The 27,924-nt window shown below is 41.6% G+C and overlaps 1 protein-coding gene across 1 annotated transcript in view; it reads left to right on the top strand.

Moving 5' to 3' along the window:
* Positions 1-631: 631 nt before the first annotated feature.
* LOC147864083 (uncharacterized) overlaps positions 632-27,924 on the top strand; it is a 38,790-nt gene continuing 11,497 nt past the window's right edge. The window contains exons 1-7 of the mRNA XM_087319268.1: positions 632-1,707; positions 2,290-2,407; positions 2,497-2,831; positions 2,912-3,031; positions 3,112-3,249; positions 3,610-4,445; positions 24,064-24,668. Coding sequence (XP_087175394.1) covers positions 689-1,707; positions 2,290-2,407; positions 2,497-2,831; positions 2,912-3,031; positions 3,112-3,249; positions 3,610-4,445; positions 24,064-24,668 — 3,171 coding nt within the window. The 5' untranslated portion in view covers positions 632-688. The remainder of the gene's footprint in view (positions 1,708-2,289; positions 2,408-2,496; positions 2,832-2,911; positions 3,032-3,111; positions 3,250-3,609; positions 4,446-24,063; positions 24,669-27,924) is intronic.

Here is a 27,924-nt window from a genome sequence, read left to right as displayed (position 1 = left end):
AATGCAACATTCTTTTGGCTTAAAGCAACTCTCCTACCGAAATCAAAACATTTGCGACAAAATTAATTCAAGAATTCCATCCTAATATCTTCATCCAGCCACTTGGCATGCATGCTTTTTAACTTGTGATTTAAGTATTCATATTATTCTTATTTAAAAAATTTCTGGCGAGAAACCTTTTGAATATATTTATTGGTATTTTTCTTTGCTTCATAATTTTTTCGAAGGCATATATACGTCTAAGGTTCTAACATCTCTTACCTGAACCTATCCTCGGTTTAGGGGGCAGTTCACACACCATGTGCGGTAGGCAACAAACACAACACGGATGAAGGGCTTGAGGCCAATAGAGAGTGAACCACGAGGGGTTACTAGAGCACCTTATCTGGAACTTAGGGTTTAGCTAGGGGTACGAAGAGAAGAAAATGTGTCGTAGGCGATAGACACAACAAACATTGGGGAAAGGCTGGGGCCGAAGTGGATACCGGTTTAGGAACACCTTCTTATCCTTCATTTAGGGTTTAGGTAGGTTTAGGGTTACTAAAGAAAAGAAATTGTGATGGTGAAGAATGGTGATCGGAGAGCACCTTATCCAGCCCTCAGGGTTTAGCTAGGGTTTAAGAGTTTCACACCTCTACAGTTTGTTTGGTTCCCAGTCTCTGCTTTCCTGACCAGACCACACCCATCCATGGCTTCTTCTTCTTCACAGCTCCTGTTAGCTCAGTACAGATGCATCAGGGCTAGCAGGGCTCTCCTTCTTCTCTCTTCACCATCCCCTTCTCCATACTCGACTCGCCATTTCCTCTGCGCTAGTAACTCCTATGTTGCTTCCTCTGTACTTGCTCGTGCGAAACTGCAGACAGTTGGAAGCAATTCCAAGCTCTCCATTAAAGCTTACGGAGGAGAATCGCAGGTCAGAAGGATTCAGAAAGAGAGAAAAGTAGTAGAGGCAAATGCCCCTGCTTCTGATGCCTTGAATCCAGAGAAAGTAGATAAGAGAAATAAGAAAGATGGTAAGGAAGGCAGAAGTGATAGTGTTACTGATCAGAATTTGGGCTCTGTTTTAAAGTCTAGAAATGAAAGAAGTGATGGAAGTAAAGGAGATAGTAGAGCTAGAGTTATCTCTGGTTTCAAGCAAGAGGATATCGATGAAAATGATCTTACAAATGATGATGATGATGATGATGAAGACGATGACGAGGACAGCGATGATGATATTGTTGAAGAGCTCGGAGAAGATTTCTCATCTGATGGAGAAATGTACATGGAAATTTCTGATACTGATGATGCCGATGAAAAGAAGAATGAAAGTGAAATTTTTGATGGTAAGTTATCGGACAATAAACATGATAAATCTGATGATTGGGTATCAGAAAGTGGCCAAACCATAGAAAATGTTGCTATTGGTAAAGGTTCAGTTCCAGTCCAAGTTTTTAACAATGGTGCTAATGATGATGTCACCTGGAGTCTCCCCAAGCTCCCATTGATGCCCAATGAGCCAGCCAATGGAGTAATTCAATCATCTTCCAAGCATCCATGGAAGGAGTGGAATGCTTTTTTTGATGTGTTGAAAGATAAGAACTACTTTAAAGATGTTCCTGAACTCGAATCTGACTTGGAAGGTGAAGGATACCTTCGTTTCCAATCATCTTCATACATGAAACATGCCATTTTGGAATTCAGTCGAGAGCGTGATGACATTATAAGGTGATCGGAAAAGGTCGAAGAATAATCTTTTTTGTTGCTATAGGTAGCGCTATATATGAGATATGTTCCTTTCTTGCGGTCGAATTTCTGTGCATAAGTTATGCAAACGTGGATCCACGTGGTATCTGTTATGGATGAAAGTTGTCCGTTTAGTACATGATATAGATGACTCATACTACAGATGCTTCTCATATTTTCTATCACCTGAAGATGACTGAACCATGTATTAAAGCAAATGAAGGATACAAAGCATGAAAAGGAGGCAATAGTGCACTTCATTTCAATTACATGCTTAGTATGGGAGAGGTTAACTAATAGAAGAATTTGGATATAAGTTAAAGGGATGTTTATTATGAAAAGTAACAACTGAGTTACTTTCGCACATTCTTAGTTTTTGTATATGATTACATACAGAATCCTATAGTGTAACTATTTTTGTACTGTCCATACCTGCATCTTATAAATGGTGTAGAAGAGCTTGTACTTGTATAGAAATAAAAGAATCCTTTTTGTTTGTAGCATATTATAACTATTTTTTCGAGTGTTGTAGTCATCATATTATAACTATTTCATTGTTTGCAGGTTTCTGACCCAAAAGCACATCAAGACAGTTGTGAATGTTGGATGTCCTGTTACTGATAGAAAAGTCGTGAATGCTAGCAAGAGACTTAGAGTGATGTGTGAAGTTTCAGAAGATGAGGTATATTTAAAAAATTATTTATCTAGAAAACCTTTATCCTAAAAGGAAAAAAAGAAAGTCTCATTGTTTCTCAATACATTTGATTCCAGGTTTGTCAACAGTGCAAACTGAAGACGTTTTGTACGAGAGCATTTGATGTGCCAACTGCTGATTTAAAATCCGAAACACTTGATGTAACAAGGGTCCTTTATGCATTTGCCCTGAATGCATCCCCTATAGCAGAGTCACAAGTATCATATCCTATTGGAGTGATTAAGTCTGTCTGCCATCTCTTAGATGAAATCGTTAAGGTTAGTGCTTATCCAAAAGCACCAGGTTTACCGCCAACGAAGCCACAAATGGCAATGAAGCTAAAAGTGTCTGAAAAAGATGAAATTGATAACCAGAATCTGAATCGTAGACCTGGTGATTGGATGTGTCCGGGGTAATCCTCTTGTAACCCTTGACGTTTTAGAGAATTTGCATTTTTCGATATATGAATGCCACTTTTGATGTTGTGTGTAGGTGCAATTTTTTGAATTTTTCGAAGAATCATGAATGTCGGGAATGTGGTACCAAGGCACCATATGCTGATGCTAATGGAAGTCAAAACATGATGATGCCTGGTGATTGGAAGTGCCCTGAGTATGTCTACATGAATTTGTGCTGTTAAAGATAAGCTAGAAGTATGGAAGTTTAACATTACATGTGATATCGTTAAATAGATGTCAGTTCCTCAACTTCCGCAAGAATAATGATTGCCGTAAATGCTCGGCAAGCCGGCCTAGCAATACTGAAGTTCAAGAAAAAGAAGAAGAAGAAGAAGAAGAAGAGCTCGAGCCAGGAGATTGGAGGTGTCCAAAGTATGTTTCGATGGCTCTTGTTCTTATTATTTCCACTTAAAGTTGGACAGTTTTTATAAGAAAGAGTATGCTAAGATGGTTTATTTCTTTTCATTTGGCGCTTTTTTCGTATTTTTTTTACTGAAAGTTGCACAGTTCTAGTAAAAAAGAGTATGTCTAGACGGTTTATTTATTTTCTTTTTCCAGTCCAAGTAGGTAGCTGTATAAAGAGAGTATGTTTGAATGCCCAGTTTTCCACTTAAAACAGGGTAGTAGCAATTAAGAAATGTGAAATAAATGTACTGATCTTTATCTTAATATCTGGGAGACTTATTTGTTATATTGATACTTGAATGAAACCCTCCTATTTGGATGATGTAGGTGCAAATTTAGGAATTTTAAGAGAAACAAGCAATGCCGAGAATGTGGTGCCTCATGGAATAACCAGAGTAGAAGTGATGAACGTTGGGGGCTGAAGAAGGCATCTGCAGGATCTGATGGAAGTTGGGGTTCTTCTAGAAATACACCATCTTCTTTACCTGACATGGGAGAAAACCGAAGTAGAAATTCGTACCAAGAATGGAAACCAAACCTAAGTAGAAACATCTTGGATGATTCAGATGATGATTTGGAAGAAAATGCTGATGTTACTTTCCAACATGATTACCCTGATGGTGATGACGATGCTCCTTCGAAGTCTCTTAAAGCATCTCAGAGAGGAATTGGATTGAAAGGTCACGTACCTTGGCGTAATGCCATCAAGAAAGAATCAGCCAGTCGCTTTGATGACAAAGACTTAGATGATAAATATGCTAACAAGACAAGGAAGGAATATGGAAAGCCAAGCCGTGGTGTTAAAAGCAAGACGTTCCCTGTAGAAGAAGAAGATGACGATGACGACGACAATGACATGGAAGCAGAACTTGAAAATTTTGAAAATGGATTTAGTGATGATGATGATGATGAACCACATGGGGGTGCATCAAAGTGGAAATCGGGTAAGCGTAGGAAGGCCTTCAAAAATTGGGATGATAGTGATGATGAGGACGCTGCCGATATTTCCGATGATGAGGAAGATTTGGGCAGGGGTAGTTTTGGAAGGGATGGTGGCATGAACACTAGAAGTAGAGGTAGGGGTAGGGGTAGGGGTAGGGGTACTAGAGGTAGTTTTGATTCATCAGACGACGATGATGATAATATAAGAGGTGGAGGTGGAGGTGGAAGTGGAAGAGGAAGAGGGGGTAGGGGAGGAAGAGGAAGAGGGGGAATGAGAATGGGAATGGGAAGGGGGAGGGCAGGGGAAATGCAAACAACAAGGGGTGAGAGAGGATGGGAAGGTGGAGATAGAGGAGAGAGAAGGGAAGGGGGAAGAGGAAGGGGAAGGGGAAGGGGTGTTGGAGATAGACAAGATAGAGGAGGAAGGGGAATTGGAAGGGGAGGGGATAGAGGAGAGAGGATGGAAATGTCAAGGGGAGGGGGAGGGGGAGGGGGAGGGAGAGGAAGAGGAGGTGGAGGTAGAGGTGGAAGAGGAGTGAGTGGAGAAGGAAGAGGAGGAAGAGGAAGAGGGGGAGTAAGAAGAGGTAGAGGTAGTGGGAGATAATGACCTCTATACCAAATAAAACACGGCTTCATTGAAAGGGGGAGGTGGGTTTATGGGACTCTCTATACAAGGCTTCATTGAAAATGTAAGAAGAGAGCTAGAGAGGAGAAAATTTTGGATCGGAATTTGAGCTGATATTTGGCTCATTGAGTTGGTATCTCATTCTTGATTATGGCATTAAAAACAATGCTGTGTTTCACCTAATCTAACTTGTTTGTGAGGAATGATCAATTCAACTTTTATTTGTAATGTGCCTGTTCGGACATTCATGGTGTTAGAATATGAGAGATTGCCTCTAGTTAAAAAGAAAAGAAAGAATAATGTATGCCCGATATGCTTAGTAAGGATGCACAATATTGTTTGTAGTGTTTGAAGTTTGATCAACAGATGATGCTATTATGTGGTTCGATCCACAATCCCTCTATTTAATGCATTCAGCATAATAATGCTATTATTTGTACACCTTTTCTCGAACACTAGATTGATTTTTAGCGTATTTCATATGAATGCGCACAATGTTTATAATCCATAGATGACCTTGTATCTAATTAATTTTGAGCTGTGAAGGAGACTAATTGGGGATACAAGTTCATTGGATATGTGCACATATATTTCCCTAGTTTTGATGAACTACTTTTTTCTCCCCTTATAATTTGTTCTTAGCTTCTCATCATATCAAAATGTTTTAAAACTCCGTCTTATTGTATAGTGAAGCAATGATTTGCCTAATCTATGAATGTTAATGATGTACGTAAGAGATAATGGGACAATGGTTCACTCCTTAGATGATGGGACAATGGTTCACTCCTTTAAAAACCGTGTCTAGTTGTTCACTCATCTTGTTGTGATGAGAGAGAGAGAGAGAGAGAGAGAGAGAGAGAGATTAACGTCTTCTAAGACCAAAATTGGCCCATGAGACAATTGGTTTACAACAAAAATGGGGTATTTACTTGTTCATCGGAAAAAGAAAAAAGAAAAAAGAAAAAAGAAAAAAGAAAAAAGAAAAAATAGAGCTTAAGCTAAACAGTTTCAGTAAAAAACATGTTCTGTAAGGAAATGGCTTTATATGAGGCCTAGTTTCATTTCTATCCAAGTCTCTCGAAAAGAAGTAGGAGGTCAAAGGGTTTCGATGTGGATGTGGCCCGTGGTCCCAATGTAAAAGGTATCCCAACCATAGTTTTTAGGCGGCGTAGCTCACACTCCCTTATCTTCTTAATTGTTTCTACTCCACGTCGAGGAACTTTGACGCCCAACATCTGAGGGCATTTGGTTGTTCATTGCATTTCTACTTCATCAAGAAAGAGGCCGAGTGGTGTAGATGTGTCCACATTCATTGTCTCCCCTTGTTCTTGAAAAATTACACTAGTTACATGTTGTTGAATATTAAAAGGGGTATGGTTAACACTTTGTAATTTATTCTCCCTATGTTGTTTTAGCTCTAAGATATACCTACCTAGTCTCTTTATATCTGGGGTATCTAATAGTTTGGAGAGGGTGGGAGAGGGTCCTAGTATGTCTTGGTATTTCACCCTTATCTCGGTATAAGTTGGACACTTGCATGTAAAGTGATACTCATCCTTTGTCTCTATGTGACATAACCTACATAGCCTTTCCTCTCTAGGGACTCTATTAGCATGACCATTCTCAATCTCAAGTTGGTGAGATGATATCTTAAGTTGTCCAATGGTCACCCTTAGTGCATTTGATAAGAATGTATCTAGATATTTTGGTCATGTAATAAAACCTAACTTAGAGTAGTGCAAGAAGTGTTCCTTATAGTACACCATTTTAGATGGGAGCGACTCTCGTAGGGTGATCTATTTATATCGGGTGTAAATTTACCATATTTCTTGGTGTATTACTTTATTACAGTCTTCATGAGTTTGATCAGTCCAATGGTTGCACTTAAGGGGAGGTAGGTTATTAATGTCTATACCATTTGCAAGTAACCAACACACTATGGTGCTATACCAAGAGCTAGTGTCTCCGGATGCATATAGGGATCGGGATGCCTCAAAAGCTTGACAGGATATCTTATCTTGTGGTTGGCTATGTTTTTAATGAATAAAAACTACCACTTGGAAAAGTGCTTCTACTAACATCGGGGGCAAATTGAACTCTGCTCTAATAATGTCATGTTGTACTGTCGATTTGCTTCGTCACCAAAGGTCTCTCTAATTGCGTCCACATGAAAGATGGTAGACCTGGAGCCCATGTTAGGATTTCGGTTCCTCCGGATGGGATATGAGTACCTGGCAAGGAAGACCCGGTGAGAACCGGATGATGCAGGCCCGATGAGAACCTCTCACCGGATGAAGGGACATATAGCTAAATATGTTTCTGAGAGCCCATTGGGGCTATATTTGTAAATAGTCCTAATGTCATATTAGCATAAATATGACCTAGGGCAAACACTTATGTACGTTGGTTATTCTCTGTGTTGTTGTCGTAACTGTTGTATAGAGAGAGAGAGAGAGAGAGAGAGATACAGAGCGATTCTTTGTTGTAACCGCTGCCAGGGAAGAGAGTGAACTGAGCATGAGGTCGTTGCCTCTGTGCCCCCCCTGTTGTATTCTTTTGACATAGTGCTAGTTTGGAGTCTGTGGGCGCCCGTGGTTTTTCCCTCTTAAGGTTTTCCACGTTGTTGTGCCTTTCGGTGCCGGATCGTTTGCGTGAGTCGGGTGGGAACCACTGAGGTTTTGGACTAGGAGAAAAGAAAATTCGAAGGCAATGAAGAATATGAAATATGTTGTAAGAAAGAAAGATATGAAAAACTTGTGAATCCCACGAGTATAGTATATTAGTGAGTACTCAGATTAAGAGAGAAAAATAGTTAGCAAATTCGTGAATCCCACGAATATATTATATTAATGAACCCTTGTAAAATAATCAACAACCACTATACATCTTCTTCTCTTCCTTATATAGTGTTGGAAGAGTCTAAGTTTATACCATGCAAGCATCATGCTTTTCCTAACTTTAGTTTTAATGCACACTGCATGTGCATAATTAGCTTTCTATCCCATCTTTTTTTCTTTTTAACTCGAGTGTGTATGCATGAATAACTTTTTGTACCATGCATATCTAGAATGTGTACATGTCAGAACCAAGGATAAAAGATAGAGTGATGGAAGAAGGATAGAGAAGAATGGATGTATAAGATAGAGAAAGAAAGAGAATGGATACAAGATATGTAATGAGAGCTAAAGACTGGTGTTGATTCGAATTGATTTGAGAATACATGTATGCGCTTATTTATAGGTTCCTATAGAATAGCTTAGAGATTTCTAGAATGTTCTAGAATGTTCTAGACCTAGAATGCTCTAGGACATTCTAGAACATTCTAGAATAATCTAGAGTTTTTACAATAATCAATGTAATACAAGAAGTAGCTTTTATTGTTTCATATAACAATAAGCTATCTTAATGGTTGAGGTTTTCAAGTATGAATTACAAGGTTCGAGGTTCAAGTCCGGGTGACGCCATAATGGTCATGTGTTCATGACACTATCCCTCCTTCGAGAACGCCGAGTGGAAGTCGGCGTTAACATTGTTGGGCCGGGCTTGTTTGGATAGTGATGATGGAAGTCGTTGACCAGAGCTTCAGCATTACAAACGTTATCGATGGGTTCCCAAGTGCGATCACTCGGAGGATAACCAAGCCAATCAACTAGATAATAAAGCTTATTGCGCACAATATTAGAATCGAGAATAGCAGCTACCTCGTATTCGGGGCCATCCACAAGTTGTACAGAAGGCGGTGGTGGCACGACACGATCAGGAATTAAAGAGGTGTGGCAAGGTTCCAAAAGAGAGCTATGAAAGACAGGGTGAAGCTGCATATGTGCAGGAAGGTTAAGACGAAATGTTGCATCATTAATCTGCGCCGTGATGACAAAAGGACCTAATCGTTGATAGTCAAGCTTAGCACACGGTCGGGTAGTCTTGATGTGACGACGAAGCAACCAGACATGGTCACCAACCTTAAACGGAGACTTAAGACGATGTCGATCGGCATTGGTCTTATGGTGTGCTTGCGCTTTTTGAAGATGTGACGATAACTCGAACTGGATTTGTTGTAGTCGGTGGAGGTGATGCGCCGCACTAGGGTTTCGTGACACCTCGGGAAGATCCAGTATACACCATCGAGGGTGGTTGCCGGTGTAGGGAAAGAAAGGTGTAACTTTGGTAGAAGAGTGGATCGTGTTGTTGTATGCAAACTCAGCAAGATGTAAAATTTTACTCCAATCATCTTGTTGATAACTAATGAAACATCGAAGATATTGCTCGAGCGTCTGATTTGTGCGCTCTGTTTGTCCGTCAGTTTGTGGATGATAAGCCGAAGAGAGTTTGCAAGAGATTTTGAGGCCTGCCCATAGGTGCTTCCAAAAGTGTGAGATAAATTGAGGACCTCGATCGCTAATAATATCATTCGGGAGACCATGATGGCGAAACACTTCACGCATAATGAGATCTGCAGTTTCTTCACTATTGATGGTCTTTACACATGGTACAAAATGTGCCATCTTGGTGAACCGATCCACTACTGTTAAAATAGTATCAAAGCCTTTGGAAGGTGGCAGATCCGTAATGAAATCCATAGAAATAGACTGCCATGGCTTGTTGGGAGGGGGTAATGGTTGTAGTAAGCCATAAGGGTGATGCCGGGGTATTTTGGCGCGACAGCAGGTGTCACAAGTGCGAACATAATCTTCGACAAATTTTTGCAAGTGAGGCCACCAAAACGAACGTTTCACCAGCTCAATGGTCTTGGAAATACCAAAATGTCCAGCCATGGGGGCATCATGACAATGTTCCAACACTTGAAGTCGGGGTGATCCGTCAGGGACGTAAAGGAGATTCTTGTAGAAGAGTAAACCATCTTGCCACTTGAAGTCCTGATAATGTTGAGATGACCCTGGCAATGTGGAGCAAGATGGACGACTTGAACCACAGTGGGCTAAGACATCCTTAGCAAAATCATCCGAATGAAGTTGTTGCCGAATAGTGTCAAGAAGGGTAGAATCAAGTGGTGTGGCATAAATTGTTGTTACCTGTAGCTTTGATGGCCCGAGGAGAGTTTGCTTTTGATTGTCAAAGGCCGGATCTCCAGGTCGAAGTGCTAGATACGAACGCCGAGACAGAGCATCTGCTTTCCCTTGTTGTTTTCCGGGGCGAAAAATGATCTTGAAATCGAAACGCGTTAGAAATTGGGCCCACCGAGCTTGTCATCTATTTAATACTCGAGCTGTTTGAAAATATGTGAGATTTTTGTGATCACTATAAATGATAATCTGATGAGGTGATCCTTCTAGAAAATGACGCCATTGCTCGAATGAGTCGACCACAGCTAGTAACTCCTTGTCATGCACCTCATAGTTGATCTCCGAAACAGTAAACTTTCTCGAGTGAAATGCGACTGGATGTATCTGCCCGTCCTCGCCTGGTTGTGATAGGATACTCCCCAATGCAAAGTCTGATGCATCCGCCTCAATAGTAAATGGCTTTTCAGGATCAATATGTGCTAGGATGGGTGCTGATGTGAATGCCTCTTTTAGCTGCGTAAAAGCCTTGTCCGCTTCGATACTCCAAAAAAATGCTTGATTTTTCTTGGTGAGTTGAGTAAGGGGCAACACAATGCTTGAATAATTATGTATGAATTTGCGATAGAAGTTCGCAAATCCGAGGAAACACTAGACATCCCGAACTGAGCATGGGGGTTTCCATTCCAATATTGTTTGGACTTTTGCCGGGTCCATGAAAACACCCTGGGATGAAATAGTGTATCCCAAAAATTCGACTTGTTTGCAATCAAAACTGCATTTCTCAAGTTTGGCGTAAAGACCATACTTCCTTAGGCGTTCAAGTACTTGCCGCACATGTATATCATGCTCCCCCTGTGTTTTAGAGTCAATCAATAGATCATCTAGGTAGATGATTAGAAAAATATCCAAGAAATCCCGGAAGATGTCATTTGCCATATGTTGGAATACGGCAGGTGCATTTGTGAGCCCGAAAGGCATGACTGTATACTCGAAATGACCATACCGAGTACGAAATGCTGTTTTCCACTCATCTCCCGGCCGAATTCGAACAAGATTATATGCACCCCTTAGATCAATTTTGGTAAAATGCTTTGCCCCACCAATGCGTTCTAAGAGATTGGAGATTAAAGGTAAAGCATACCTATTCCTTATGGTGACTTTATTTAAGCCTCGATAGTCCACGACCAAACGAAGGGAGCCGTCCTTTTTCTTCACAAAAATGATAGGAGCACCAGCTGGAGACTTTGAATGTCGAATAAACCCATGTGCAAGATTTTCCTCGATGTATTCTCGAAGAACCTCAAGCTCAGTGGGTGATAAATTGTAAATTGGACCCCACGGAGGCTCTTTTCCTGGTTGGAGATCAATAGGACAGTCGTACGGCCGATGCTTTGGAAGAACACTAGCTTTGACTTTGTCGAAAACATCAGCATAGTCTTGATATTTTTTGGGAATTTGGATGTCTGAATTCCCTTGAGTGACACTAGAAGGTGTCACTGATACTGCAAATAAGAAAAGGTCCTCCTTGCCTCCCACTTGGTGCAATTGTTGCAATGTGATGGCTGAAATTTGATGAGAAGGATATGGTGCATCGGTAGAACTATATACTTTGGGAGGATAATCCCGAGTTCGATCCTTGACAATGATATTTTCTGCTAAAGGGCACCTAATTTCTCGCTTCCTCCAATCGATTCTAGGGTTATGTAGCTCGAACCATGGCAAACCGAGGACAATTGGATGCTCAAGACTACGGATTATGTTAAAGGAAACTACACATCCTAAATCACCCAAGAGTATGTGTATTGGCTCAGACTCTTCAAATATCTTCCCGGAAGCTATGGGGCGTCCATCAATCACTACTACGGAAACTGGACAAGGAAGTGTATGCAAGGATATTTGGTGTTTTTGGGCAAAATCTCTATCCATGAAACAAGAATTGGCTCCAGTATCTAAGAGGGCTTGGACTTGAAGTTGATAACTGGGTGTCCTAACTTGTACTAGGGCTGAGAAGACTCTACTAACATGCTTGGAAGAAATGGAACCCACACTAGGTTGTACATATCTAGGGTTGTCCAACCAAATGGCTCCTATTTTGGCCGGACTTATTCGTTTGACTCCTCTTCTAATTGGCTTAGGACTTCAAATTTATTGGACAAGGGTGGATTATTCATAATATTAGATTCACTAACTACTTCTAAAATGTTGGACTCATTTTTATTGTCATAGTGAATTTGATTTACCTGACGTCTCGGCCTACGGGAGCAATGAATGGCTATATGTCCTGGACCTCCACAATATAAGCACAGATGGTTTGCTCGACGACGTTGCTTCTCTTCGTTTGACAACGGTCCTCGTCGTTGAGTCATATCGATCTCCATGGGTGTAGGACTATCCATTGGGATTGGACTACGTGTTTGCCTTGGAGTTGGAGCAGGGCTATACATTTGCCTTGGGGATGATTGCGCCGTTACTGATGCATAAGTTGGTGTGAATCTAGATCTTGTTATTTGTTGTTGTCGCTCACATCGACGCTCAAAAAGGCGATTATCACACCGTATTGCTCGACTAATAGCTTCTGTAAGTGACCTTGGATCCTCGGGGAAGGTAAGAAGTAAGTCTTTGACATCACTACGAAGGCCTGAACGGAATTGCTCCATTAGGGCTTGTTCATCCCAAGGAATATCGCTTGCGATGAGACGGAAATTGGCAGCATATGTTGAAGCTGGTTGATCACCTTGACAAAGTGTACGAATCTTGTTGATAGCTGTTCTCGCCCCATCAGTATCTCCGAAACAAGCCTTAAATTCCTTGATAAATTCCTCGAAATTATTCAGTAGAGGAGAATTGGTCTCTAGCAATGGAGCAAACCACGACAACGCTATGCCAGTCAATAAAGTGCCCACTAGCCCGACTCGTGATGCATCTGTTGGATAACGTGCGGGATGCATTTGAATCACCAACCGTACTTGATTCAAAAAACCTCGGAAATGCGCCCTTGATCCATCAAATTTAGCTGGGAGGCTAATTTTGGGCTCCTTGATAAGTCCCTGACCTTCAACCCTTTGTTGTTGTAACACGACGATTGTCGACTCTAACTGTTGCACTCGTCGCGTGAACTCCTCTTATTGTTGTTGCTTCTCTATAGTAACCTTTTGTAGATCCCCAAGTAGACGTTGATTCTCTACTTCAAGAGATGCGAACTTGGATTTAAGGTTCTCCATTTCTGCAACAAGGGTGAGATATTCTTCTGAGTTAATGGCAGCCATGGTTTCAGGATGGTTACAAAGGAGGATAAGAGAGAGAGAGAGAGTGAGAGAATTCGAATCAAACTGTCAGAACCAAGGATAAAAGATAGAGTGATGGAAGAAGGATAGAGAAGAATGGATGTATAAGATAGAGAAAGAAAGAGAAAGAAAGAGAATGGATACAAGATATGTAATGAGAGCTAAAGACTGGTGTTGATTCGAATTGATTTGAGAATACATGTATGCGCTTATTGATAGGTTCCTATAGAATAGCTTAGAGATTTCTAGAATGTTCTAGAATGTTCTAGACCTAGAATGCTCTAGGACATTCTAGAACATTCTAGAATAATCTAGAGTTTTTACAATAATCAATGTAATACAAGAAGTAGCTTTTATTGTTTCATATAACAATAAGCTATCTTAATGGTTGAGGTTTTCAAGTATGAATTACAAGGTTCGAGGTTCAAGTCCGGGTGACGCCATAATGGTCATGTGTTCATGACAGTACATGGGATAAAGTTTAGTTTATAACTTTAAAATTCATAATATGTTAGTATAGTGGTAATGCTTAACATTATTAACATGGAGGTACAAGGTTTGAATCTTGCCCTATGCATGTAATATATATTTTTATACTTTCTGCTATTTACAAATATGTCTCTTCATCTGGTCTCACCGGCCTTCTTCATCCGGCTCTTGCCGGGTCCCCTTACCGGTTTCGGTCCTTACCGAAAGGCCTTCTTTATCCGGCTCCATCCGGAGGGACAAAAATGTAATTTTCACGTAGTGTGCGAATTACACTACGACACTCGCCCCCTCCAAACCCGCACATCCTCCGGTATGTGCCGAAGTTCCCGATGCTCGTTGTTCCTCTTCATCCGTAGCACTCTCCGATTCTTCCCGTATGTTGATTATCAATTGAAGACCACTTTCTTCACTTTCTGCATCACCGCAATCTTTGTCCGATTGCTCCTCGTTGTCGGTCTTGTCTAAGCTTACATAAGGTTCTTTGTCAGTTTGCTTCTTGAAAATCTTCACCCGCTTCCTCGCTATAGGCACTCGTAGTACTGTTGCATCCAACTCGCATAGTTGGTAAGTTCCGTTGTCGAAAACTTTCTGAACCTCGTATGGCCCGAACCACCTTTTCGCGAACTTCCGCATAGTTGTATGTTGATGATCCAAACTATTGTCGTAGACAATCACCCAATCTCCTTCTTCAATCTTCCGTGGTCGTAGTCGGTGCTTTGTGTTGAACTGGCTTTTATTCCGGAATCGTGCTTCTTGTTCTCGGCGTATTGCTTCTGCTATGTCTTCCGGTCTTCCCTCTAGTTGTCGTATCCGGACCGCTAGTAGTTCTTCCCGGCTCCCTCCATATTAATCCATTTTTCAAGAAGAACTTTTGGACTTGCCTCTTCTTCCTTCGGATCTCAGCTCTCTTCTCTTTATTGTTCGATGATTCCTCTATTTCTTGTAGCATTTTCCCGATCAACAAGCTTTCTCCCTCGTATTCTTCTTCCCTGAATTCTTGGATTACGTTCACCCGACATATGTGCTCCAAAGCAAAGTAGACTTCGGAAACTTCTTCATTATCGGATTCGGTTATGTCATCTCCGAACCGTGCCCTTGATAGCATATCCGCTACCGTGTTGTCTTTTCCGGAGATGTGTCGTACCTCCAGATTAAGTGACTTAACATATGCAATCCACCTTAGCATAGCCACATCCGGTATTGTGTCACACCGCATCATCCCGAGTATCGGAAGACAATCCGTTTCGATCACTACTTCGGCTCCGATCAAATAATCTCGATCCGATTTGATTGCCGACATGACTCCCCATAATTCTCTTTTGACTTGTGCATATCCGCGTTGCCTTTCGTTGAGAACCTTTGCTCCGAATCGGATCGGATATCGCGAACCATCCGAGTCAGCTTGATTGATGACCCATCCGATTCCGGTTGGACTTGTGTCAACCGTTACTATGATGTTCAGTCATAGTTTGGCTTCTTTAGTGCTTTTGCCCTCCGTAGTGATTTCTTGAGCTTCTTCATGGCTTTGGTATGCTCCGGTTTCCATTCGAACTTCTTACCCTTCCGCAACAAGTGATAAAGTGGGTCCGCAATATGTGCATAGTGCGGAATCCATATGTGATAGAATGCACATGCTCCAAGAAACCTTCAAACTTCGGATTGTGACTCGCATACTTCTTTCATAGCTTGAATCGCATCGATCTTGGTTGGTGACGGTCTTCGGCCGTAGGGCCCACATAGATGTCCAACTACCAATATTTCTTCTTGCCCGAATGCCGATTTTTCACTGGAAAGTGTTAGGTGCACATCTTCTAACTTCCGAAGCACTTTCTCGCAATCACGAATATGGTCGACTACGAACTTTTGGCATCCCACATCATCCATAGTTTCATCTTTTTCTTCTATTGTGCATCCTTTCATCGGAATGTCATCTAGGAACGACATCGTTATCTCCAGAATGCAGTCTCGAAGCACCGTGTTCATTGAATTCATCATATGTGCGACCGAGTTCGTTGCGCCTTGTGGTAGCGTACACATCCGGACTAATCCTATCGGTGTCCGCATGGTAGTGATGTCTCGGCTCTCCACGGCTAGTTGGAATTGGTCATACCCCGAGTATAGGTCTCCGATGGAGTATATCACACGACCGACAAATGCTTCCGCAAATTCGTCTACTATCGGACCGACTTCGGAGTTCCGGATCGTGACCTTGTTCACTGGTTGCAAGTCGTGGATAAATCGGAGTGATCCATTCTTCTTCGGAACCGTAAACCATCGATTTGAGTATGGAGCGTTTGATGACTCTAGAAACCCCATCGCCACCTTCTCCTTGAGCAAGTCGATGATTTTGGGAATATGCACCCGCGGCACCGGAATCGGCTTCAGGTTCCACGACACATGGTCAATTGTGAAGATCACCATCGACTCCACTATCTTCGGATCAACGCACCCTATCTCCTTCGGTGTGAATGCAAATGCTTTCCCATGTTGTTCCAACATCCCACGGAATCGTTCTTCTTCATTTTGTAAAAGGAAACCACCTCCACCGATCCAAATTTTCTTCCGGGTCTCATCCGTGAAGGCATGTCCGATATCCACAGACTTCCGAAGTGTCGGATCTCCTGAGACTTCTTTCTTCCTTCGCTCTCTATCGGCTGGTAATGGTCCCGTGGCCGGTTTCACTTTCTTCTCCACTGTCTTGTATTTCGTACTTACCATTGCTTCTTCTTTGCGAAGCGCATCCGGCCCCATTTTTGCAATGATCTCGTACATCTCCACCGATTCCACCGGGACTACCTGGTCTCCTTGGCTTTTATCCTCCACAAGCTCTTCAAGCCGTTGTAGCGTGTTCCCATAGGACACTTCCTCGACCACCCCCATGATTTCTTCGTCTTCTTTTATTATTGATGCCGACGGCAACTTATCCTCTACTTTTCGGTATTCTTTCTTCATTCCTCTGGTTACGGCCATGTACGTAGATGCCCCATCCGGACCGATTCATACTTGTTTTGCTCCGAGAGTTTTCTTCCTGTTTGGGGTATCAGGGCTTCTCGGACTATCACTTCCCCACTCCGCAACAATCCGCTCTAAAAATCCATCCTTGTTTGGAACAAGAGCTCTCTCTTGTTCCTTTCATGATTTGCCGGCACAGTTAGGAATTGGACGGATTTCCCTCCGCCTTGGCTCCGAATTCGTGCTTTCTATCGAGCACCTTCATCTCCATTCGTGATGCCATGATAAATGGTTGCCCGAGGATCACGGAATGTGAAACCTCGTCTTGTACAAAGAAATTTTGGTCGATCTCAACATCCCTGATCTTCACCCTCACATCCAGACAAGCCGCAAATAGACATTCCGTTGCTTTAATGGCTGCCCGGATCTTCCATCCATGGTTAGTGTTTATAGGCCACTTCCCCTTTCGGTAGAACTCCTTAGACATCAAATTGATCTCCGATCCATGATCAATCAATGCTAGCACGGGCTCTTTGATGTTGTCGATTCAGACCGGAGTCTCAGTAGTTGCACACGCCCAGTGTGGCTTTGTATAGTGGGAATTCGGAATCTCGTCCTCCACTTCGGTGTCATTCATCAGAACGGTATTTGCATTCACCATAGGCGCATTTTCCTCCGTACTTTGTCTTTTTCTCTTCATGAGATCCACAAGAAGATCGTGGAACTCCTTCGCTATTCTGAGTAATTCCCGAAGCGAAAATTCTACCCGACTATCGAGAATTCTCTCTTCGAACACCTTTTTCACATCCGTTTGTTGTTCAATGTCCGAGGCAAGCTTGAATGCCGGAATCGTCTTTTCTTTTGCCTTCCCTCCAGAGTTCCAGCTTTCCGGTGTCTTTGATGGTCCGACCGCATCATCCGTGCGCCGTCGTTTTTCATCCACATACACTTCATGCAATTGACATAGCGCATGTACACTATTCTTATCTACGGGACACTCCCATACCGTAGCTTCCCGGATACATTCTGCGGCGCTTTGGATTTCATCATGGTCGGCTTTCTTCGAAATTTCTAACACTTTCGGCCAAAAAGACACCTTTGCTGCAGATGACTCCCCCACACGTATTCCCGCGGTTGTCGCATAATTGTCTTTCGCCGCGATCTCCTCCTCTAGGACCTTCTTCATGCCGCCTCTTCGGAAGTTCGGTCGGAGTGGCTTCCGAGAATCCATCGAATGAATCCGATTTCCCTCGTAGTAGATAAGATCATGTCGTAACGCCTCCTTGTGCTCGTCGCAATCTCTCCGATCATGTTCGGTGCTATCACACCATATGCATCGACGGTTCATGTACTTTGAACTTGTAGGACGGTCTTCCGTTTTCTTCACCATCACGATTTTCAGATTCTCCATCTCCTTTAGCAACTGCTCCACCGTAGTTGCGTCGATTCCCTTCTCGGTCCTAGTCTCCCAAGCCTGCGGTTGATGGTCTTCTGATCCGGATCTCGGTTTCAGAATCGGTTCTGAAACCCTCTTGTCTTCGTTGGCAAGCCATTGCCCCCTCTTTGTGTATCGCACGACGATATCCCGCACGCTTTCCCATGTTTCGGTGAGGCCACTCTCGGTAGTCGTGTCCTCTAGAAGCACTCCAAGATCCTTCCGGTCCCGGACGTCTACGGCTCGTAAGAACATGATAACTTTGTCTGGTGTGAGGATAGCTTGATCTCTCGCAGACAACCTCCCGAACCGACTTTCGAATGCCGAAAACACATCGAGGAGCTTCATCCCCTTGTCCGGTGTTTCCACCCAATCCTCGAATCCTCTCCGCGTTGCCTTGGAGGAGTCCTGGATAGTGAACGTGGTCTTTAGTGCCTCTTCAAACGCTTCCCACGTCGGATTTTGTTGTCTTAGCCCGTGGATACTTGCTTGAAGCCCGTCGGTAGCTACCTGGTTGAAGGATGTCACTTGCAGTCCTTCTGAAATCTCGCACCGTATCATTTCCGCCTTGTAGTCCCGAAGATAGCGTGATACGTCCTTTCCGTTGAATTGCCCGATCTGTTGCACGAGCCACTCTACTGCCGCCGCTATCTCCGACATTGCACGTTGTTCTTGAAGCATCCGCTCGAACATCATCATCATGTTGTTAGCCTCCGGTTAATTTTCCATCTCCTTGCCACCCGTGTTCACGTCGGGTTCACCACTTGTGTCGTGCCTTTCGGCGCCGGATTGTTTGCGTGAGTCGGGTGGGAACCACTGAGGTTTTGGACTAGGAGAAAAGAAAATTCGAAGGCAATGAAGAATATGAAATATGTTGTAAGAAAGAAAGATATGAAAAACTCGTGAATCCCACGAGTATAGTATATTAGTGAGTACTTAGATTAAGAGAGAAAAATAGTTAGCAAATTCGTGAATCCCACTAATATATTATATTAATGAACCCTTGTAAAATAATCAACAACCACTATACATCTTCTTCTCTTCCTTATATATTGTTGGAAGAGTCTAAGTTTATCCCATGCAAGCATCATGCTTTTCCTAACTTTAGTTTTCATGCACACTGCATGTGCATGATTAGCTTTCTATCCCATCTTTTTTTCTTTTTAACTCGAGTGTGTATGCATGAATAACTTTTTGTACCATGCATATCTAGAAGGTTTACATGGGATAAAGTTTAGTATAACTTTAAAATTCATAATATGTTAGTATAGTGGTAAGGCTTAACATTATTATCATGGAGGTACAAGGTTTGAATCTTGCCCTATGCATGTAATATATATTTTTATACTTTTTGCTATTTACAAATATGTCTCTTCATCCGGTCTCACCGGCCTTCTTCATCCGGCTCTTGCCGGGTCTCCTTACCGGTTTCGGTCCTTACCGAAAGGCCTTCTTTATCCGGCTCCATCCAAAGGGACAAAAATGTAATTTTCACGTAGTGTCCGAATTACACTACGACAACGTGTATTTACCCTCCATTCCCATTCTCGGTGTTTCGATTCTAAACGACACAATCTGAGACTCGGCTGTGGTCGAGTAATATTCTGCATATTTCGCGTCAGCCCATACTATTGATGCATACATGAGGGAAGGGCTCACTAATGAGTCAAAGAGCCATCCCTTAGTCCGTGGCTCTTGAAAGTATGCGTGGTGGAATTGTCTCTCTAAGAGTGATAGGGATGCATACCCTCTCGTTAGCCTATCTTTGGCTGCCTCGGTCATTGAGAATTTACCTAAATGAGAAATAAAAGGGACTCCCAGATATACATATGATCGAACTACCTCAACTGGTTTATGAGAGAGGATTAGGTGACATTTACTCCTCACTCGAGATGAGATATGAAAGGTAAGGACTTTCGTTTTCGTTAGATTCACTACCAGTCCTCGTTGCGTGCAAAATTCATCTAGGGCATTAAGATGCTTTTGTAGGTCGTGTTTAGACTCCGAGAGCAAGACGATGTCATCTGCGTAGAGTAAGAGACTAACTTGTGTACCCCCAATGGCTACTCCGTTGCCTCCCTTACGAGCAATAAAATCAGTGATCTCATTAATGTAGATCCAAAAAGAGTCGGTGATAGGGGGCAACCCTGTTTTACACCAATGGTGCTAGTGAAGCAATTAGATAGGCGACATGGGCATCTTACGCACCTAGAAACTTGCTCATATAGAGCATAGATGGCGCAAATCATGTCATTTGGTATCTCCAAGCTTTTAAGCCTATCAAAGAACCGCTCCCTAGGAACTGTGTCAGAGGCTTTGCGGAAGTCCACAAAGCAACAATATAGTTTCTTCTTGCGAACCTTCGTCTAGTCAATTAAGCATCTACATGTGAAGATATGGTCAATAGTGGAGAAGGCTCGCCTAAATCGAGCATGCTACAGGTGCTCGAAGACTTAAGGTTTCCTTATAATCGCCAAGCTCTGCTTCCATTACTGCACCATATAGTTTAACGAGCGTATGAACTATCATAATGGTCCTATATGTATTTGGGTCCATTGGGTCCCCTCTTTTATGTATAGGGGCCACTATGTTCATGGTCCATTGTGGTGGAAAACAGGGGCTAGGCACTCTTGAGCATATATGATGTGTTCGGCTCGCAATCCTGTGTGGTCCATGGATTTCCTGTGTTGTAAATTTTTTATGACCTTCATGACCCTAGAGGTCGTAAAAAGTGTCCCCACGGTAGGTCGAGGTGTGGAAGGCATTGGAATGGGTGGTTGGTTCAGGACATGGTAGAGTCTCTTTGTATCTGTGTGCCAAGTGTTGGTATCCTGAATGGGTGTTTGTGGTCTCGGTTCCCGTAGTCGCTTCCATGCAAGGGGACAGTCCTTACCCATGACCGTGTGGTAGAGTTCCCAATATTGAGATGCTTCCAAGTTCACTCATCTCGTTCTTCAAAGCTATTCTCAACATGTTTTGTCAAGTCAAGTTTAGGAACTTCCCTCTTCTTAAAAATCTTTATCCTTTTGCTAGGAATTGGGAACAATTCGGTTTTAGCTTAATCGGTTTGACACTATTTAAGGAAGGTTAAACTTGAACCGAGCCGAACCTTGTGGTTAGCCAAACAAACTGAACCTTAAATCAATTATTGATATTTTTGGTTTCTTTTTTCCTCTCAATTTTTGGGACAAGAGGGATGTGGCACCTTTATTTCTCTCTCTCTCTCTCTCTCTCTCTCTCACACACACACACACACACACACACACACACACACACACACACACACACACATTATCAATTGAAAAGTAGCATGGCTCAAGCCAAAGTGAATCGAGCTTTGATTGATTATTCAAGCTTGAACAAAACCGAACCGAACCACCTAACCATTTAATAATGGTTTAACGGTTCGGTTTAGGTTTGAGCCAAACCATTGTCGACACTTTAATTCTTGCTTGCAATTGGAGTCTATATCTTGATTCCATCTAACTTGTTAAGGTAGTAGGACCTGCTTTTGTATGTAACCTTGCTTACTTCGTAAGGCTCAAATGACCTTTTTGCAAACTTCCTATCAGTACTATACTAGTTGTCCAGGCTACTGTCTAGCATCAATACCCAACCTTGGTCTTGAATTTTTTGTGCCCTTATTCTTTTTATTGTATCAAAACTTTCTTTCTGCTTCATCCGTGCTTCTTTTAGTTTCCTTGTTGCCCTTTATACATCTTCAAATTTACATTCAAGTTGTCGGATTTGATTTGTGAGTCTATTACCATACACCCTATTACAAAAGTATGTGTTGTATCAGCCCATAAGGCAAATGGATCTTTGGCCAATTACTTGCATGACCTTTAAAAGCTTTTGTTAAAGCTTTAACTATTAATCCATGCCCTCTTTCTATTTTTCTAACTTTAGATTATATGTTGTTGCCAACACCAATTTTCTAAAAGAACTCCTAGGCTTTATCATAATTAACCTCTCCTCTATCAACCACTACTTTTCATAGACACACACATATCTAGAAACTACTCATGTAGTCTTCAACCTTAGTGCTCTACCCTCCACTTGATTTGTGAGGTCTTCCCTGATTAGTACTAAGTACTTTTGTTGCCCAAACCGTGTAAGCATAGTGTCATCTTGTAAAAATGTACACTTGGCGAATTGGTTTGGTTTAGCTCTTCTCTATGTTTGATATTTGAATAAAATTGACAAGTTTGGTTAGTATCAATGTACCTCTTCATGTCATTATAGAACCCTATCATGTCCCTCTTGTAATATCTGTTCTTATTGCTCTTGTTTACAAATAACTCATTGTGGATTTCTTAATTTGAAATTTGAGGACTTTCACAATTGCCTTTGATGTAGGATGATTTTTGAGCCTTCTTTCTAAAGTTTGAGAAGTTCTTCCTTGTCCAACTTTGTTCCTTCCATGACGCTCTCATATGTTTATATAAATTTCTTTGATCTCTTGACCATATTTTTCTGTTTCTAGGAACCATTGGATATCTTTCCCTTTCATCATCTTATTGACTTATCACCTATCCAATCTTGATTGGATTTGAACAAACTATGAGAATCATCAATCTGGTGTAAACATGTTCCTTTAGTGTTAGAGCCTTAGCCTAATCCTTTAATTATTTTATTGCATTTATGTGTTCTTCTATCCACATGAATGCTTCTCCTTTTTGTAATAGTTGGTACAATAGGCTGGTGATGTGGGCATAAGGCAAAATCCATCTACAATAAAACACACATGTGCACAAAAACCTTCGTACGTACCCTCGACACATTTACACATTCTTCCTTCATACTCAGAATTGCAATTAATATTGATGGACTTGGCTTTCTTCTGTATGGCTCGCAAATATGTCCCATCAATAATACCTTTTGAACATTGAATATTGATTTTGGACTAAACAACATGAAATGGACTTCTTCTAGTCTTTTCAACAATTTTTTAGAATTCGTTATGTGATCACTGACAAATTTTCGCTTGTCGATCAATCAAACTCTTCGTCCTTAACCCTTTTCTCACAACCTTTAATAGGTATATCCTCTAAAAAAGTCATAATAGTCTTATTGGAGTCTTAATTGAGGTGATGTCTTGGCTAACAATTGTGAGCTGGAATTGGTGACATCTTGAGTAGAGATGACCCATCAACTATATAGCTCTTTCAATGAACATTTCTATAAATTCATCGTTATGGGTCCCATGCCAAAATTTTGAATGGTGACTCGATTTCCTTGCAACATGTCTTATATAAAATTGAGTCTCCCATCCTTCTTTTGGAATGTGAACCATCCACTTCTATAAGGAGCATTGGAGGGCTCCAAGATGCCCATTCATATTTTCTCTTTTAAAATATTACGAAATTCTTTGAGGATCACTTTGCTATGCGAGATGTTATTGTATATGCCGCACATCAGGTTGGCAAAAAGCAACAAGAGGGAAAGACATCTTGAGCTATTGTTTGTACAATCCTCGATGAACATAAAAGGGCAATGATTCTAGATAGTAGTAAGGTGTACTTAAAAGGGACAAGTTATTTTGTAATGGAGGATAGAACTCCACAAGAGCAAGAACGTAGAAGGCAAGCATATGCATCTCGGAAAGCAAATCAAAATGCATAGCAAGCAATGACCTATGGGACTATAAGTGCTTCACGATTGAAAGTAATGTTTTGGAATTGTAGAGGATATCCATGGAATAAGGGTTTAGGACTCAATGATGTAGCTCAAGGTATGGATATTATATTTTTGGCTGAAACATGGGAGCATGAGGCAAAATGTATAACCTAAGATAGACGGTTACCTCATAAAATCGATATGGCCTCACTCCAAAGGGAATATTGGGCGTGTCGGGATAGTATGTATCTACCATGTGAGCTTAGATAATTCTATCAAAGTATGCAAATATGATGACTATAGGAGATACATATGGATAGAGGTTAATTTGGGGAAAGAGAAGTTGTATATAGTTGCATGTTACATTCCTCACAAAGACTCAAACTACTGATTGTGATGATCCTTTTACAGAGTTATGCCATAATATACTTTCATTTGAGAAGCTTGGTAAAGTTTTAATTATGGGAGACTTCAATGCAAGAGTTGGAAATTTCCAAAACATGGAGACATTTGAAGAAAATGTAGTAGAACATTGTCTATTGCGTGAGGCAGAGGATTGTGTCATGTCAGATTATGGAAAACTTTTGATACATATGCTAAATTGCACAAACTTGATTATCCTAAATGATATAAAGGCATTCCCATTGACAAATGTGCTCACATGTTTACCATCCTCGGGTGGAGGAAGTGTGGTTGATTATGCATTAATGTTGGCATGTGATCTATCATTGGTGAATGTGTTTAAAGTTGGTTCTCTATCTCCGGACTTAGACCACAAGCCATTGTACATAGAGCTTGCAATTCCACATTCCACTAGATGTCGTGAAGTGAAAGACGAAAAGAGATGTATCATCCGACCTTGTTACGAAAAAGCTAAGATGTATGCAAATGAAGTGAAAAACCATTTGTTAAATTTTTCTCTAAGCAACGATGTTAAAGAAAATTGGCAACATTTGAAGGATATAATCCTTAAGGTTGGATATCAATGCTTTAAGAGACATGTGGGTGGGCATAAGGTGTGTAGTTTTCCATGTAATTCTTGGTTCGACGATGAATGTAAGATGTATCTCAAATGGTTTAAGTCCATAGAAGGGGGGAATGAAAAGATTGTTGCATGGCACATATTTAAGAAAGTAGTGAGGAGAAAGAAAAGAAGATATTTCCAAATGCAAGAGATGAAAAAGAAAAACTTGTTTAAGCTCAAACCAAAATTAGCATGAGGACAACTCAAGGGTAAGAAAGAAGATGTGAAAGGTCATTTTACAAATGAAGAGATGCTAGACTATGTACAAAGATTATATATGCATGAAGGTGTGGCTCCTATGGTTGAGAAAATTGAAACTCCATGCACTACATGTATCGATATTGATGATGTCAATAAGGGAATAATTCGGTTCAAACTGTCGTGACTCTAGAGTAGGAAGCAGAGAGAGAGCGATGGCGATAGAGATAACGATAACGATAGAGATGGCGAGAGCGGTAGAGATAGCGATAGTGATAGCAAAAGAGAGTGAAAGAGGGAGAGAGTGCGAGAGAGAGAAAAGTATACGTGAGAGATAAGAAATGGGAATGAGATTATATTATGAGGAAGAAGATTACAAGGAGTAGGCTAAGGGCTAAAGACTGGTGTTGAACCGAATGAGTTGTGATGAGTGTATGGACTCTTATTTATAGGCCCTTATGGAGTATTCTAGAATGTTCTAGAATATTTTAGATATTTATGAATAATAATAATAATAAATATAATCATGAAATATTCAAGAACATTCTAGAATAATCTAGAATGTTCTAAATATCTCGTAATAACTAAACATATAATTATTATGATTACATCTCACATATGTTATTACAATGGTTAAAGTACAATATGTAAACCAAGAGGTTATGGGTTCGATTCCTGGTTCGCCAAGATGAATGTCATGATAAGCCAAGATGTATGTCTTCATGACATTATCCCCCCTTTTTTTCGATGACGAGTTGCACGAGTCGGAAGAAAAGAGTTCAGACTTGGTTTATGAGGATATTGGTTGTGAAATGCAACAACCATGTCGGAGGCATTGGCAAGATGTTCGGCAGGCTCCCATGTTCGATCATTAGGTGTATAGCCTAACCAATCAACCAAGTAGAATAGTTTGTTGCGAATGATCTTGGAGTCGAGGATAGCGGCAACCTCATATTCAGAGCCATTGGAAACGTCAATTGGAGGTGGGGGAGGTGTAACACGACCCGGAATAGAGCTCGTTGTGTAGGGCTCCAAAAGTGAAACATGGAAGACCGGGTGAAGACGCATATGAGGAGGAAGATTAAGACGAAATATCACATCATTGATCTTACCACTTATGAAATATGGGCCAAAACGTTGATAATCCAATTTGTAGCAAGGTCGGGTCGTTTTAATGCTACCTTGTAAGAGCCATACACGATCGCCTACTTGAAATGTAGTCGATGAATCACGCCGATGACGGTCAGGAATCTTCTTTTGAGTGTTTTGGGCTTCACATAAATGATGCAAAAGCATATCCTGAACTTCTTGGAGTCGAGTGAGCCGATCTTCAGCAGCTGGGTTTTTTGGGAGTTCAGGATGTTCAAGCATCGTCCAACGAGGATGGTACCCAATGTTTGCAAAAAATGGGGAATATCCAGTAGAAGAATGCTCGGAGTTGTTATAAGCAAATTCTGCCAAAGGTAGTAAATCCACCCAATCATCTTGTTGATAGTTGACAAAACAACGTAGATATTGTTCGACTGTTTGGTTGGTGCGCTCACTCTGCCCATTAGTCTCTGGATGGTAGCCGGAAGAGAGTTTACAAGAAGTATGTAAGAGTTTGAACATGTGCCGCCAAAATTTCGAGATGAATTGGGGACCCCGATCACTGATAATATCATCCGGAAGACCATGATGGCGAAACACCTCCCGCATGAGTAAATCAGCTGTCTCTTGACTAGTAATGGTCTTTGTGCATGGAAGGAAATGTGCCATCTTCGTAAAACGATCGACAACCGTGAGAATTGAATCAAATCCCTTGGAAGGTGGAAGATCCGTAATAAAGTCCAAGGAAATAGATTTCCATGGGCTCTCCGGAATAGGCATTGGCTGTAATAAGCCATATGGATGATGTCGAGGCTTTTTTGATCGGCAACATGTATCACAGCTACGAACATAATCCGTAACAAAATGGCGAAGCCGTGGCCACCAATATCGGCGAGAAATCAACTCAAAAGTCTTGTGGATGCCGAAGTGTCCCGCCATTGGTGTGTCATGACATTGTTGCATGACTTTGAGTCGAGAAGGACCGTCAGGCACATACAAGAGAGTTTGTCGAAAAAGTAACCCATCATGCCAACTAAACTGGGTGTAGTCTAGACGAGGATTTTGAGTTTGGGAGCTAGATGCACGATTTGGGATAATATGGCTCAAAACCTCTTGGGCGAACACATCAGTCGCAATCTGCTCACGAATGGAATCAAGAAGCCTTGAATCTCCCGGTGTGTTGATGGTATGCATTGCCATTATTCGTAGACGATCAGGACCTAAGAGGATTTTCTTTTGGCTTTCAAATGCGGCCTCTCCAGGTTGAAGTTCCATATACGAACGTCTAGATAAAGCATCTGCTTTTCCTTGTTGCATCCCAGGGCGATATAGAATTACAAAATCGAAACGAGTTAAGAACTGCGCCCAACGAGCTTGTCGTCGATTCAAGACTCGAGCACTTTGAAAGTATGTTAGATTTTTATGATCATTGTAGACAATAATCTGCTGAGAAGAACCCTCCAGAAAATGACGCCATTGTTGAAAAGAATCCACAATGGCAAGAAGCTCTTTGTCGTGAATCTCATAGTTGATTTCTGCGGCTTCAAATTTTCGTGAGTGAAAAGCCACCGGGTGCAGTTCACCATCATCACCAATTTGGGATAGTACACTTCCGAGTGCGAAATCCGATGCATCAGCTTCAAGTATAAAGCGCCTCACTGGATCGACATGGATTAAGATTGGTGCGGATGTAAATGCTTGCTTTAAACCCTCAAATGCAGAGTTCGCATCTATACTCCATACAAATGGTCGATTCTTGTGCGTCAGTTGAGTGAGGGGCAACACAATTTTTGAATAATCTTTGATGAACTTGCGATAAAAGTTTGCGAACCCCAAAAAACATTGCACATCTCGCACGGACTGTGGTGTTTGCCAATCCAAAATTGTTTGAACCTTTGATGGATCCATAGAGATGCCATTTGAAGAGACTATGTACCCCAAAAACTCCACTTGACATTGGT

The sequence above is a fragment of the Azolla caroliniana genome, unplaced genomic scaffold (genome assembly GCF_043228905.1).
Source record: "Azolla caroliniana isolate FFs.n. ecotype wild unplaced genomic scaffold, voAzoCaro1.0.p SCAF_5, whole genome shotgun sequence".
Lineage (NCBI taxonomy): Eukaryota > Viridiplantae > Streptophyta > Polypodiopsida > Salviniales > Salviniaceae > Azolla > Azolla caroliniana.
Note: the sequence above shows the minus strand (reverse complement) of the source record. Positions and strands in the feature narration are given on the sequence as shown.